This window comes from Anopheles nili, chromosome 2, assembly GCF_943737925.1.
Source record: "Anopheles nili chromosome 2, idAnoNiliSN_F5_01, whole genome shotgun sequence".
Classification (NCBI taxonomy): Eukaryota; Metazoa; Arthropoda; class Insecta; order Diptera; family Culicidae; genus Anopheles; species Anopheles nili.
Genome location: NC_071291.1, coordinates 65,152,135 through 65,166,627, shown reverse-complemented (window position 1 = coordinate 65,166,627; position 14,493 = coordinate 65,152,135). Strand labels below are relative to the sequence as shown.

At 47.4% G+C, this 14,493-nt stretch overlaps 2 protein-coding genes across 2 annotated transcripts; one reads left to right on the top strand and one right to left on the bottom strand.

Moving 5' to 3' along the window:
- The first annotated feature begins 648 nt into the window (after nt 1-648).
- On the top strand, nt 649-6,384 carry LOC128721636 (calpain-B-like). Its single transcript, XM_053815409.1, has 6 exons — nt 649-819; nt 3,158-4,696; nt 4,915-4,971; nt 5,089-5,482; nt 5,553-5,879; nt 5,967-6,384. Exons 1-6 carry the CDS (start codon nt 649-651, stop codon nt 6,050-6,052), a joined length of 2,574 nt encoding a protein of 857 aa, XP_053671384.1. The 3' UTR covers nt 6,053-6,384.
- A 685-nt stretch (nt 6,385-7,069) lies between these two features.
- LOC128728363 (calpain-B-like) lies at nt 7,070-10,298 on the bottom strand. The gene is made up of 4 exons (XM_053821988.1): nt 10,200-10,298; nt 8,804-9,469; nt 7,267-8,746; nt 7,070-7,201 (listed from the first exon to the last, which is right to left on the bottom strand). The coding sequence occupies exons 1-4, from the start codon at nt 10,296-10,298 to the stop codon at nt 7,179-7,181; spliced, it is 2,268 nt and encodes a 755-aa protein (XP_053677963.1). The 3' UTR covers nt 7,070-7,178.
- Nucleotides 10,299-14,493: the final 4,195 nt, after the last annotated feature.

The following is a 14,493-nucleotide window of genomic DNA, read 5'->3' as shown; positions in this document are numbered from 1 at the left end:
AATCTTATCCACCGCGAGTACAAATGAATGTGACATCTCTTTTTATTTTGCACAAAAAAGAGACCCATTCGGCGGATCTATACGCAACTCACGTTTACTTTTTCGGCGGTTCGGCTTCCGCGGATAGATAATCGCCGGTTAGAATCGGTGGCAAACGAGCGCCGCCTAATCAGGAACCGCGCGATAGTGCGTTCAAACGAAAAGGGAAAATATAATACAAAAAAAAACAAGCAAATACACATACACAACGGAACCACCCGGGCACCATAAAATCGTTGACCCGTGGGGGAGGGGGGCAGGACAAACCGGTGGCCAGTGGGGGGCCACACGTCAAACAACCGCGACCACGAGTCGGTTCGTCGGATCGAGCGCCACAAGCACCCGAACGATGAATGCTTAAAAGTATGCGCACACGAATCGCAGGCCGCCATTCGGTTCGCGAACGTACGCCGGATCGCAAGGAACCGCGCGCGGAAAATTCGACACGATCGTCCGTGCGGATTTTGTGCGATCCGCTGGGAGCGTTGCTGCAGCACGTGGTTTGATCCTGGTGCAGGGAAGAAAAATCACCTGCCTCGTGTGAGGACTTCCAGTGGTGTTGGTGGTGACAGTGGTGATAAACGGAAAACCTAGCACACCCCCACTAGGATGCCGGTTATCGCGCGTGGAAATCGGCCGGATGAGGCACTGCTGAAGGCAACGCACACAACCGGCCAACAATCGCGGCAAACGCACTACACGATAACGTCGACGAGTCACAAACCGACACTTCATCAATCCCGGACGCGCTTCCTTCCGATCGAGTTTGATCGTAATGGCGTAAGTGAAGTGGTGAAGGTGTATTTCGGGAGTGTCCGATGCGGGACATTGGCGTGCACAAGTGCCGTGTCATTACGGGGACAACAAACGGGCCGTGCATAAAAACTGTGGGTTTTTTGATTTAAATTTAGCCTCCCTTTCGGTCGGTGTTTTCTGGTCTGGTGCAAGTGGCAAGAAGCTTCCTGCAGGTGTACCGTGGGCATGTGTGCAAAAGCGGTGCATGCAGAAACATGCGGAAAATGCGTTCAATTCCGTTCAATCGTGCTGCAGTTGTTAGAACGGTGCATTGCGCCACCAATGGTCAACCTCGATGGATAACCTTCCGAAAACCGGTGACCGTGACCGGTAGGAAACGAAACCTCAGGAACACAATCTACAGCACAAACAAGAGCATGCTAACCGGCTCTCGGATGTGATATGGTGGTGGAACGGAACAGCAACAACAAAAAAACCAGAGCAGCAATGAAGAAGAAACAAATCGAGGCTTCGTGAGAAACATGCGGGCGCCGAAATTTGGTACCGTCTCTTGTGCGGCCGCTAGAACGTTACGGAACCGGTTTATGTTGGTTTTTTGTTTATCGCGGTCTTCCGTGGTGTGTTCTGTACAATGCGTTCCCTTTCACAAGGAAAAAAAACCGCACGAAACACAATCGAGCGAAAAAAAAATATTTAAAGCCACTCGCGGATGCTGAGGATGCGATTAAATGGGGATGTTTGGTTTTGTTTTTTTTTTTTCGTGAAGTTGTTTCTTATCACAATTTTTGCGATCTGTTCGTAGCGCGCAAATTTATTCGCGAACGCTCTTGGCGAATGATCACCCAAAAAAAAACAACCGGTACGAACAAATGGGACCAAGAAATGGAAGACAATTATCATTTTGTCCCTGGTTCAGTTGTGCCTCACGCATGGGAGCTATTATGAAAATGTTTCATCAAAACAAACCCCATTTATAATTCATGAAGAACCATCGATTGCTTGCCACTATCTCAGCGAAGCTTTACGAACCGCAGTTAGCACGATCATGCTAATCAATATGGCACATTGATTAGTAACTGTGTAGTAACGCAGTAACCCGGTTGGGGAGGATCGTGCCAGTGCAATGGATTTTTTTTGTCTACACTACATATTTCAAATGCTGCGCTTTATATCAGCTCTGTAAAAGAACGGGAAACTCTAGGTGGGAATTTCGATGTCACGGTTGGGAACGTGATTAAAAATTAGGAAATTAACGCCGGAAAATCCCTACCTACTGCGACAGTTCAGCTGAGTCATTCGGCTCGCTAGAACCCAATGCAAAAAAGAAAATCCACCAACGATTGCCTCGAACAAAGCGCTTTATTGTAACTTCAACGCGGAACAAATCGATGTTGTGTTTTACTCTTCTTTTTGTTTGGGTGAGCTTTTTATGCCGTCATGTTTATCATAAACAGGGAAATGCGGGTTTCATTCCCTTTGGCTCAACAAGTGGTTCACGTCGCTTATCGGACGGAGTTCGATAAAGCCGTAAAGCAGCAGCTGTTTGCCTGTTTTTTTGCAGGCAGGAAGGACGCTCGTCACGTCGTCACAGACAAATCGATATTGTGCCGTCTGGGAATGGATGGGAAGCTTTAGTTTTGGCTACCGACCTACGACACAAAGAAAGTTCGAATTCCCTTGTTGTCGTCGGGCTGGATGCAGTTTTATTGAACGTGCGTTTGCCTTTGTCGAAATAAGCGAGGTATTTACCGTCGTTCAAGAGCAAAATGGTAGATAATAGCGCGCGATGGCTGAATGACTCGCGTTCAAGGCCAATTGGGAGCAACGGATCTACAAATTAATGTAACGCTTTTCACCTTCATTTCAAGGTCACTCAACAAGCGTTAATCTAAGTTGGTTGCTTTTTTTGGCCAACTTTGAGATAAATGTTGGAAGCAGGAACACGTTTTCGGGATTAACTGAGAGAAAGTTAACCGTGCGAAACAGTTGCAGAAGTTTCAGCATTGCTACAATGCGATGGTTTACGACATAGAGAGAATTTTCTTATAGTTTCCTTTTGAATGCAAATAGTTCAAAAATTGTAAGCTGAATGAACTGATCAGTTCAAGGATCTTCAAGGATTAACATAAAATGTATAGATATCGACCGTGAAAACAGGAACAACAGTACTGCGAAGGTCAAAAAGCACAAAAGCTTGACTGTCCGTAAAACGGTCACAAGGGACTAAGCGGATAGCGAACTTTAGGGCATATCCTAATTAATTAGCAGACACGGTCACGCGAACGTATCCGGACACTCCCCGAAATCGTTCACCTCCGAGAGACCGGCCGGCAAATATTAACGTTTCCCCATTTCGTTGTAGAAAGCTTTCCCAACGCCCGACCCGACACGTCCGGCCGACATTCAGGACTACTACAAGCTCCGTATGGAATGTCTACGCTCGGGAAAGTTGTTTGAGGATCCAGAATTTGCGGCTGACGACTCGTCGCTGCACTTTTCAGTCATCCCGGGTCAACCGTCGGCGTACAAGTGGTTGCGACCGCACGAGATCAGCAAGGATGCGGTGTTCGACTCCGATGGGTTCTCGCGGTTTGACATCCAGCAGGGAAAACTGGGCGACTGCTGGCTGTTGGCAGCGGCCGCCAATCTCACCACGTTCCCGGTGCTGTTTAGTCGCGTCGTGCCAGACGACAACGATCAAATTCAGGGCGGTCGAAAGGGTGTAGACTATGCCGGGATATTTCACTTCCGTTTCTGGAGGTTTGGCCAGTGGTACGACGTAGTAGTTGACGACCGGCTACCGACGATTCGCGGACAGCTCGCCTACATCAAGTCCTCCACCCAGCATGAGTTTTGGAGCGCCCTGCTAGAGAAGGCGTATGCGAAGCTGTTTGGGTCGTACGAGGCGCTCTCAGGTGGATCAGCGAGTGAAGCCATGGAGGACTTCACGGGTGGCCTCACGGAAGGATACGAGATGCAGGGCGCCCCCAGCAACCTGTTCGAGTTGATCGAAAAAGGTTGCAACAATTACGCGATGTTCGCGTGCAGCATCGAAGCAGGCGCTGGTGAGATGGAACAAGAAACCCCGCAGGGTTTGATAAAAGGACACGCGTACTCCATCACAAAGGCGCAAGCCGTGGACATCGAGACACCCCGAGTGAAGGGCAAGATTCAGCTGCTGCGTCTCCGAAACCCTTGGGGCAACGAAAACGAATGGAACGGAGCATGGAGCGACAAATCCCCCGAGTGGCGGTTTATCACGGAGGACACTAAACGCACGATCGGGCTAACGTTCGAGGTGGATGGTGAATTCTGGATCTCGTATCCGGACTTCCGGAAATACTTTGATCGTGTTGAGATGTGCCACCTCAGCCCTGATTGCCCGATCGCGCTACAGGAAAGTCGGTTTGCTTGGAGACAATCGGCGTTCGAAGGTGAATGGGTGCTGGGAAGCACGGCTGGTGGATGCCGGAACTATCTGGACACCTTCTGGCACAACCCGCAGTACGTGATCCGGTTGGATGATCCCGATGCCGATGATGACGATCAGATGTGTACGCTGATTGTGTCGCTGATACAGAAGAACCGACGTTCGAAGCGGAACAAAGGCATCGCATGCCTAACGATCGGGTTCGCGATCTATCGCATAGATGATCCGGGTGATCTTCAACGGAAACCACTGCCGCGGGAGTTCTTCGCCAAGCATCTGTCTGTGGCGAAGTCGACGTTCATCAATCTGCGTGAAGTAACGTGCCGGTATCGATTACCTCCCGGTTCGTACGTTATTCTGCCATCGACGTTCGAACCTAATGAGGAGGGCGAGTTCATGATACGCGTGTTCTCCGAGTGTGCCAGCAACATGCAGGAGAATGACAATGAGATCAGTGTTGGCTCACCGGCGGTAAGTATAGGCATGTTGGAGTTCTGCACCCCGCATGTTGTTACTCAGTAGGCTGTGAGGTTATGTTGTGAGAAAACCAGTTTCCATCAGTACTATCTCCATGTCAGATAAGCCTGATGCAAACGGTGGTACAACGAACTTCCTGGCTAGCAATAGCTTAGTAGATGAAGCATCTTATAGCACATGCATCATTCTTGTAAATAACACTGTTTCCCAAGGATTCGTCCACTAAACCACGGGTCGGAGTTGGTCTTCCTTCAAAACCGCCTTCGAATGTAAGTGTCTTTTGTGGAGGAGTAGCCTACGAAAATCTAGCTAGACATTTGCACGACGTTTGCTCTCGTCTAGTTCGCTGGATCTACACTAATCAGTGATCTGTTGTTGCCTTTTAGGAAGTCGAACCGGCCGTCACCGATGCCCAGAGGGCCACTATGGAGCGTCTGTTCATCGAAGTAGCCGGAGAGGATGGAGAAGTGGATTGGATGGAGCTGAAGCTCGTACTTGATCGTTGCTTCCGCGAGGATATCGCGAAAGCTTCACGAGGAATCTCAAGGACATACCAAACGCGCGCTCTCCCCATTGAGAAGTCGTCAGTTTCTGAGACTCGGACCGCGACACCGCAATCAAGCTTTGATCGAGCTCTCTGCGGCGCGTGGGCGAGGCTGCATGAGCTGTTCCGGGACATCGCTGGCGGGGACAACAGAACAGTTTCGATCTCAAATGGAGCGACCGGATCAAGCGAACAGGCGGAGCTAATGCAAAGTGAAAACGTTGCATCTGTGCTTGGTATGAAACCTTTTAAGAACTCAAGTTGATAGTACAGAGCACTGATGGTTGATGGCACCCTTTTTTTCAGCCGAACCATCATCCGTCGGTTTCTCGAAGGACGCTTGCCGCTCGATGGTCGCCATGCTGGATGAAGATGGCTCGGGCAAGCTTGGATTTGCTGAGTTCCAAAAGCTGCTTGCTGACATTGCCCGTTGGAAAGGTGTGTTCAAACAGTTCGACAGTGATCAGAGTGGCCGGATCAGTCCGTTCGAGTTGCGAGCAGCGCTGCAGTCCGCAGGATACACCCTGAACAACCACATCGTAAACATGCTGATGCACCGATACGGTTCAAAAGAGGGTGAAATTTGGTTCGACGATTTCATCACTTGCGCCGTCAAGATCCGCACCATGTTTGGTAAGTAGAACGATGAAAGGAGGAAGCACATCGTTTCGAAACGTCCTGCTAATAACCACCGTCCTTTTTCTTCGCCGCCAAAACTAGACATTTTCCGAGCCCGTGACCTGAGCAACCGAAATGAAGCTCGTTTCACGCTGGAAGAATGGATCGCTAAAACGATTTACTCGTGAGCTGTTCTGGTGTTGTTGGTGCTAGTGCTAATTCATTATTGAAACGGCAGAATCAAATATACAATTTATGTGTATGATTTGTCCCATAACTTTCTCGGTAACTTAGGGTCGTTTTTGCTTTTACCCGAAAGACTCCACAACAATGAAGCTTTAAAAATAGATAGTGATACCAGTGGTTTTGCTATAGTTAGAAGACTTCTCGAGTTTTATCTTAAGGCTTCACCTAGGATTGCAATTTTGCTAAATAAAAGAGTAGCTATTCCGATTTGATTAATATTTCTGCGAATGACAGATATTCCTATTCCCCACAATGTTTCTGCCGCCGTACTACTTCGTTAAATTTATATCCAAAGATTGCAATGTAAGTTGGTCTCGATGTTATGCTTTTTTAATACGCCCTACCAAACTACCTTAAATATTGGAAAGAGTAGAATAATGAAAGTAAAGCACACAAACACAAAATTGGACTTAGTGGTTCTTAGAATCACACTCCATGCATCCATCGGTTGGTAGGTACCCTATGATAAGTTGATAAAATTCATAAAATAAATATTGATATGCTTTCCAGGACGGCTTAAGATATATCGAAGTGTCGTGGAATGTGCGCACCAAACACAACAGAAGCACGATTGTTACCAGACCATCGAGTTTGCGGTGTTCGCCTGCAGCTGTAATTTTCCTGTGTAATCCAGAGCACTGATGTTTATCATGTTTCTATTGATAAATTCTATTTGTGTTATTTAATCAACAAGGTAGGTAAAATAATTCCGTGTATTCGTCTTGAGGTCAGATGTTTTTTTGATGATAGTATCACAAAAAATACCTTACAATACCAACATTTCGTTAGAAAATTCTATGTCCCTTCGTGGTTAGGTAATCTCTAGAAAAAGTTTTCAAATGCGAAATACTAACTGAGAGATTCCAATTCTTTAGCCATTTTTCTTGTTGTATATGAGAGGATTGATAACAAGATTTTATTATTTTATTAAAACACTCGCTATTGTTTTATTCACATTGATTGCTATGTTCGATTTATTTGCCAATACTAATCGTATAAGAGCAACATAGAATGCCGTACATAATGTTGCCCGATCGGTATCTGGTCGCATTAGACAGCAAACCTTGTCTAGGCTTCCTTATGCAAGACGTCTGGAATTGAGAAGTATACATGGTCATTTCGGTTGATTGTTACGGTGATTGACACATCGTCTTACCTATCGCATGGCGGCACTCAGCCGCACAGAGCACATAATCTATTAGTTCAATCTGCGGCTGGTTTAGCTCTACCACCAACCGGTGCAGCTTACACAATATCCGATTGTTGATGTTAAAACCGGACGATCGAAGAGCCTGTCGAAGTTCACGGCGATCTAGCGTGCCACTACCGTCGGTGTCGTACAATCGGAACACCGTTTCCCACTGGTAGACATCACGAGCGATGGTGCGGAACTGCTCATATCCTAGAGTGTCCTTTCCGTCGGCAATGCGGCTCGTCACGAGCAGCACGATCCGTTCCAGCTCGTTTTGGCGTGATTCACTTCCTCGCAGGGTTCGTTCCTCTCGATGATCCTTCCGTGTGACCGATCGCATCCAGAAGCAGGCGCACAATTGAAGCAGACACGAGTAGAACTTCCGTAGAGACGAAGATCCAGCTGTACGCTTATCTTTCGGTCCCGATCGCTCACTGCTGGTGGCGATTTTACGTTGATCAAAGAACTGCTGCCACAGGATGTCCTGGAGCTGGATGAAGTCTATCAGTTCCGTCGGACCGGCATGGTTGTAGAAAGTGTTCGCGAGCAACGCCCAGCGTGGGGTTTCGTAGAACTGACCCTGACACTGCTCAGTGAGTCGATCATCGAGTGTGCCGAAGCACAAAATTGCATCATTTTCGCACAAGGTGTTGCCACGTGCTGTGAAGATCCTCAGCAAGTACTCGCCTTCCTCACGTGGTTCAAACGTAGACGGTATGATCAAGTACAAGCCAGGATCGAGCGTCAACCTGCAGCTGATCTCACGTGCATTGATGAAAATAGACCCACCAACGATCGCGTGATCATGCTGCTGGAAAAACTCTTTCGGGACCGGTTTCTGTCGGAGATCCTCACGCGTCACACGGTACACGAGGAACCCGATCGTGAGACTTGGCAATGCGTCCACCCGGCGGTACTTCTGCATCAGGGCAATGACGGCACCCGAGCCGCTAGTTCCTTCCTGCACATGGATCGTGTACTGCGGGTTCAGAGGGAACGTGTCCAAGTACGAAACGTTTCCTCCCGCTGTAGTATCGCTGATCCACTGACCATCCAGTGCACTCACTTCCCAACGGTACCGGTTTGGAGTTGGCGTGGCCGTTTCGTCCTCAACACTGTGCATGTCCGGTGAGAGATGACAAACTTCCAACCGATCGAAGTGTGCCATGAAATCGCTCAACTCTATCCAAAACTCACCGTCGTTTTCGATCGTAAGTCCGATGCGCTTTCGATCCGCCGAATGGAGGGCTTTCCACTCACGGGACTTATCACTCCACCGGCCATTCCACTCGACACCGGTGCCCCAAGGATTGCGGATGCGTAGCAATCGAACGTGGGCACCGTCCTGCTGCATTCCTGGCACGGTGTGCACCTTGGTGATGGAGTATGAATGTCCTCGCAGCAGCCCGTCTTTCGTGGACACGTTCTGCCCTGTTGGATCACTCTGCAAAGAAACCTGTTGTAACTTCCGGTATCATGCAGATTTGTGGACTTAACCTACCTTGAGATTGCACGCGAATAACGAACCCTGTTCGAACCCACCGCACAAAACGTCCCAAAGGTGTTCCACCCTGTCGGTCATCTTTTTGGGTTGGTAAAACTCGGTCAATCCCCCGGTGAGATCCTGCATAGCCTCACGTGCTGTCCCACCGTCCAGCGCCCCGTACGATCCGTAGAACTTGGCGTAAGCCTTCTCCAACAGAGCACTCCAGAATTCGTCCTCATTCGCGGATCTTCCGAACAGAAGTTTCCCCGCGGCATCCGTCGGAAGTCGATCGTCAATCACCACATCGACCCACTGGCCGAACTCCCAGAACCGGAAGTGGCAAATCCCCGCGTACCGATCACCCGTCAGCTCGTTGTCCTCTGGAAGGACGCGCTTGAACAGCCACGGGTGGGATGTTAGGTTGGTCGCGGCCGTTAACAGCCAGCAATCGTTAAGTGCTCCCTGGCAGATGTCTAGTCGGCTTGCACCATCGACAAAGAACCTGGCTGAGGGCGTAATTTCTGCAGGGCGTCGCCATCGGACGGTTGAAATTTTGCTCATTGCAATGGACGCGTCCGTCGCGGGAAAGTCGGGATCTTCGAAGAGGGTAAGCTGGGCGAGACATTGCCGACGGAGGGTGTGGAAACTCTGGTGGGTTGGGGATGATGCCTCGTATTTAGGCTGTCGAAAAATGGGGCAAAGAAATGAGGTGAAATTGCTATTATTTGTCTCAACAACTCCTATTCGCTTAACACACAATTGTAGTGAATGTGAAAATCAACCCGATCAAACATTCCAAGTATCGATCACACACGTGCCATTGCAATGTTTGCTCAATTGTTAATACTGTTTACGCTGTGTTCCTATCCTACGGTGCAGTTCGTTGAACAAGTTTTATAAATCATTTACCTTTACACATGGAAAATTCAGTCTTGGGAATACCACAGGACATTCAGGGCATCTGTTTTGAGAAACACAGTTTCTATTCACAGTACTAATTTCTATTATTATAGAAATTGAATTTATTTCGTTCACATTTCCCTTTTGAACTCTTTTTTGAGCGGATATTTGTTATATTATTAATTCATTGCATTGATTAATTTAAAGCCCCAATCCCTCCCATGATTGCGCATTACTCATAAAAAGGCTAAGCACTAAAGACCGATTGTGTATTTTTTTGTTTTATACTCGAGATGGCACTGTGCGATAAGCCTCAATTACGGCAGCCCTGACCGAGTATAGCATTGACCTTTTCGTAATAAAAATCGGTTCAAACAGCCAATTGATAAAAACCGTTCCACTGATAAGCGGTTTAGCGTGGGGTTTTTTTATCACTTTCTACCCGAGCTGCGATTACTGAAAAAGCAACGCCGCGATGGGCGTAGGTTGTTTTCCGCTCACTGACAATTACCTCATCGTTTTCGAATGTAACCGGCAAAAATCTGGTTGAAGTTCGGACTCCACCAAACGCCGTCGTAGACGTGCTCCTGTGTTGGTCAATTTGCGACATACCGGCGACCGTCAATTATTAACCGTCTATTTGAATATGCCACATGCTCCCAAGGGGCGATCTTATTATGTTCACTGTTCACACACTTTCTGTTGAGAGAATTAGGATCGCACCAGCCGATCGGTTGTTTTTCGTACGATTGTAAGTACAGAAGTGTTTCGCACGGCGCGTCTATTGGCACTACGCGCTTATCAGGCAGTTCCCTATACACAGAACAGGCGCGTTTTAGAAACTAGTTCTCGTTGACGGCGTAGAATATGGAACCGTTCGTTTCCTTAGGAGACGTTCTTGAGTGTGTCACGCCTAAAGCGTGGCAGAGTCTACACTTCCGTCGGCACAAAGCCGGATCACCTTGGGGAAGCCACAACATACGCGCCTATTGGCCCTGAGACCCGTTCGGTCGGTTGCCTATTGGTGCACCGTGCATCGGTGCCGGTGGAAACGGTGCACCATATGGAAGCCCTTTATGGACCCGTTTCCTATGCGATATCCGTATGATACGTTGAAACCTATTGCGCCTCCATCTAGGCAGGTGTTTTATTGCACTTCGATAAACGCCACGCGGCTGGCGATCGGTTAGAACTAGCGGGGATCGGTTATCATACTTGAACTCTAGCTAATCAAACTACACTACGGCGGAAACCGAGACGATCCACAACACCGACCGCAACCACGACCACGGTCAAATAATGTTGCCGTTGTTATGAGCAGTATAAAGCGCGAGAAAGAGCGAATGCGTTTAGCATGCGAGAGAGATTTTTTTAGAGAGTAGCATCACTCTCGAGAATAGGATAAGGGTTGATTATCGCGATGACGGCCCGCGCGAAGGTTCGCGGGATGCATGTTACTTGAAAAGCACTATATTGCCTAAAAAAGTTTCACTCCTTTTTGCGCGCATTTGAGAATCAATTAGAAGAGGATATGCAATTACCAGGAATATCACTCAAGTATCACATGTCTATTGTGGCATATACTTTCATAATTTGAAATTGGTACTTTAAGTAATGGTAATTTTATCTGTTCTTCTAAAATATAGAATCTAGTTATAAAAACATGGTTGGTTTATATTGTTGGAAAGACATATATTTGATATTTTATAGCAAAACATAATAGATAATTATAATTAAAATTCAATTGTTTGTAGCCAAAAACCTTTTTGAATTAATAAGTTTTCTAACTTAATTTTTTAATCCAGCATATTTTTTTTCAAATATCAAGCTTGAGAATAAAGCATCAAATAAAAGGCTAATAGCAATAATTTTGTCTTGTTATGCTTGTATTTATGTTACGGTGTTTAAATGTGATAAATGTTGCTATTTTTATCTGCAAACAATAATTATTTTACAATAGTATGTTTAATTAATAAATAATAATAAAGTTCCTGTATATTTTATATATTATATTTAAAAATAGCAAATTAACCTATTATTGTTCTAACATGTGCTCTTCTGTCTCAATATCTATTTATATTAAACGTTCGCCTTTAAATCATATCATACGACAGTAAATATAATTTCATCTAATAAAACTACAATTTTATTTTATTACAATTTTTGATAAGTATAATTATAGTTGAATAATATAATTTAAATTTTAATTTAAGTTTTGACAGTGCCCATCGTGACACGTGACAGCGAAAGCTGTCAATTTGAAAAAAGACAGCACACAGCTGGCATTGGGTTGGACATTTAAATTGCGATGCTGTTAAATCGCTTTTTCTTAGTCGAAAGAGGTGCCCAAAAAGTGTACTTCGGCTTATTGCAATCCTGTAAAAATATTTCAAAATGTAAAATTTTTATTTTAAACAGAATATGTCGTCGGTAATTATCTGTAAGGTTTGAAACACGTAATGCACGGTGCCAGTGTGCCATCTGCTGTCAGATTGCTCATGTGTGTTGGTTAGCGCCGAGGTAGCAAGCCGTGTGAAAGCAAGAAGGCAACATTTGCTCGGGATCGGTGAAAACAAAATGTCTACTTTTGCGGAGCAGCTCGTGTCGCCGCGGGTATTTTGAGAGCCTTTTTCCCTTCACGGTGAATAAAAACGGTGATAGTGCGTGAGTTTCCGTATGTGAACGATATTTTATCGGCTGCGTGGCTGACTTTTTGGGCCGGGCGACCAAAATCGGTGTTTTCGTGGTGTTCCCCGGGGCAGGCGTGTGCACAAATCGGTGGCTTTTTTGGGGTCTCCCAGCTTGCAGTTCTGTCCTCACTCGTGCGTTGTGTGTGATGTGCCCGTGTGTTCGGTGTGGATTCGCGCACTCACTCTCATCCTTCTCCATTCATGGTTTCCTTTCTGTTGGTCATTCATGGTTGATGTGGCGCTAGTGTGATATTTTCACCCCGCAGGAAGCCCCGTTGGCTGTTTTGGGGAAAACTGCGGGCATACAAATCATCTTAACCAAGCCCTTTTCAAGAGGCGCTGCGAGCCTGGCCCAGGACGGCCCGCCCGCAAAGAAAAGCGATGTGTACGTTTGTGAACGTGTGTGTGCGCGAGTTTTGTGTGCTTACGTATGCATGTGTACGCGAGGCTCCGTTGGTGCGGAATCAGGCCGAGACGGTTTTGCGGTGCCCATAAATGGAACCAAATGCCGCCACCGCCGCACAAGCCGTCAGTCTCGCTTTTCTAGTGCATAACGATTAAGCATATCCTGCTGGGAAAATCGACATTAGTGTATGAGGAATGGCTACGAAACTGAAAATCGAAACGTAGCCTGCTGGGCCACGTCCTGGACCTATTCTTCGGTGGTGTCCCCGTCAAGGCAATCGAGTAGTCGCCGTGTTTCGTTGCTGCGAGCAACGGGGCCGATTTTTTCTTCCCCAGAAAAGGGAGCTGCTTGCCCGCACTCACACAGGCACACACGCGCGCAGTCGAGTGTCGGGGGGAGTGCTGTTTTCCGTTGGAGAAAAGATTACCTTCCCCATCGAAAACGCATGCACACGTACACGCCAGCACACACACGTACTCGTGTGGATGGTCAAGCAGCAGCAGCAAAGCACAGGCAGGCTGCAGAAAAGCAGAATCCAACCGCGCCGCGGTGTTTACGGTGCTAGTGTGCGTGAGATCATCGGAGGTTTTTGAGGCCTCACGAGAGAACAGCAAGTGATGAAGGAAAGAGAGAGAAAGAGAGGGAAAGCGAGAAAGGGTGAGCGAGTGAGCGAGAGCTAGGCAGAAAGGAGCCAGTTCATCTCACTTGGATTTTGGCTCTTGGCGTAACGTGAGGGAAAGAGCACGAAAGATGCTAAACGTTGAGCCCTTTTCGCTCTGTCGTGTTCCCTTGCTCTAGGGCTAGGGACGAGTTTTCCTCCGGATCGATACGCGGAGTTTTTCTCCCGCCGATTGTCTTGTTTGCTTTGGCGAAAAAGAAGAAAAAAACAACCAACTCGCTGGTGTGGATATGTGACAGCCTCATCTCGTCCTAGTGCACTTTGTCCACGGGTCCTTAAGCGAAATGTGCATTTTCCGATCGCGCCGGATGGAGTAGGGATGAGAATAGGTGGGAAACGATGCGTAAATGTGAGACACGCCAGCGAAGATGCACTCGCTAAGAAACTAAATTGCTTTCCACCTGGCTGCCTTCTAGAGCAGGGTGTGCGTTCTTTAGGGGTTTTATAACTGCATTTCGAGCGTATTCCGCGTGCGTGGGTTGAAGTATTCTCGTGGGTGTGGGTGTGCGCGTGTGTGTGCTACTGCCCTGAGGAGCGTGTGGAGCGAAAGGTGTGAATCAAGCTGGCTCCCAAAACCCAGGAACGAAATCGGTTGACAACGGACCGACAAAACACCCTGTCCGGTCTGTCGCGCCTCAGCAATTATTTTAACATCTAATGACGTCGAAAGAAGAGACAGGCGAAAAAGAGAAGCAAGCAACTGGCTCCGCAAAACACCGAGATATGGACACCGTTTAAGCCGCAGTTGGAAAATGCATTTTCCGGACCCTCAGTTGTGGTAACGAACCCCATCCATCACTCGCTCCAAATGACCGTTATCAAAGCGAAAAATGAAATGCATTGTTGGCTCTCGAACGGCGAGAAACACTGTTGCGCCGAAACGTTCGCTCGTCGGACCAGTAGTATGCGAAAACCGTCCCATCCCGGCTCAGCCGCAGCCCGCTTATGTGAAAGCAGTTGAAAATGATGGGTTACATCGGGGGAAAACCTCACGCCCGACAACACCGTGGAAAGTAACACCGCTCATGCA

What these genes read in the sequence shown, in the direction of transcription:
- LOC128728363 (XM_053821988.1), bottom strand. Translation starts at nt 10,298, where the DNA reads ATGTCGCAAATTGACCAACACAGGAGCACGTCTACGACGGCGTTTGGT. An exon ending in TTACATTCGAAAACGATGAG is followed by an intron (nt 9,470 to 10,199) that starts GTAATTGTCAGT and finishes ATTTTTCGACAG; the next exon opens with CCTAAATACGAGGCATCATC. An exon ending in TGAGTGCCGCCATGCGATAG is followed by an intron (nt 7,202 to 7,266) that starts GTAAGACGATGT and finishes TCTCAATTCCAG; the next exon opens with ACGTCTTGCATAAGGAAGCC.
- LOC128721636 (XM_053815409.1), top strand. Translation starts at nt 649, where the DNA reads ATGCCGGTTATCGCGCGTGGAAATCGGCCGGATGAGGCACTGCTGAAG. An exon ending in TCAGTGTTGGCTCACCGGCG is followed by an intron (nt 4,697 to 4,914) that starts GTAAGTATAGGC and finishes CTGTTTCCCAAG; the next exon opens with GATTCGTCCACTAAACCACG. An exon ending in CAAGATCCGCACCATGTTTG is followed by an intron (nt 5,880 to 5,966) that starts GTAAGTAGAACG and finishes CGCCAAAACTAG; the next exon opens with ACATTTTCCGAGCCCGTGAC.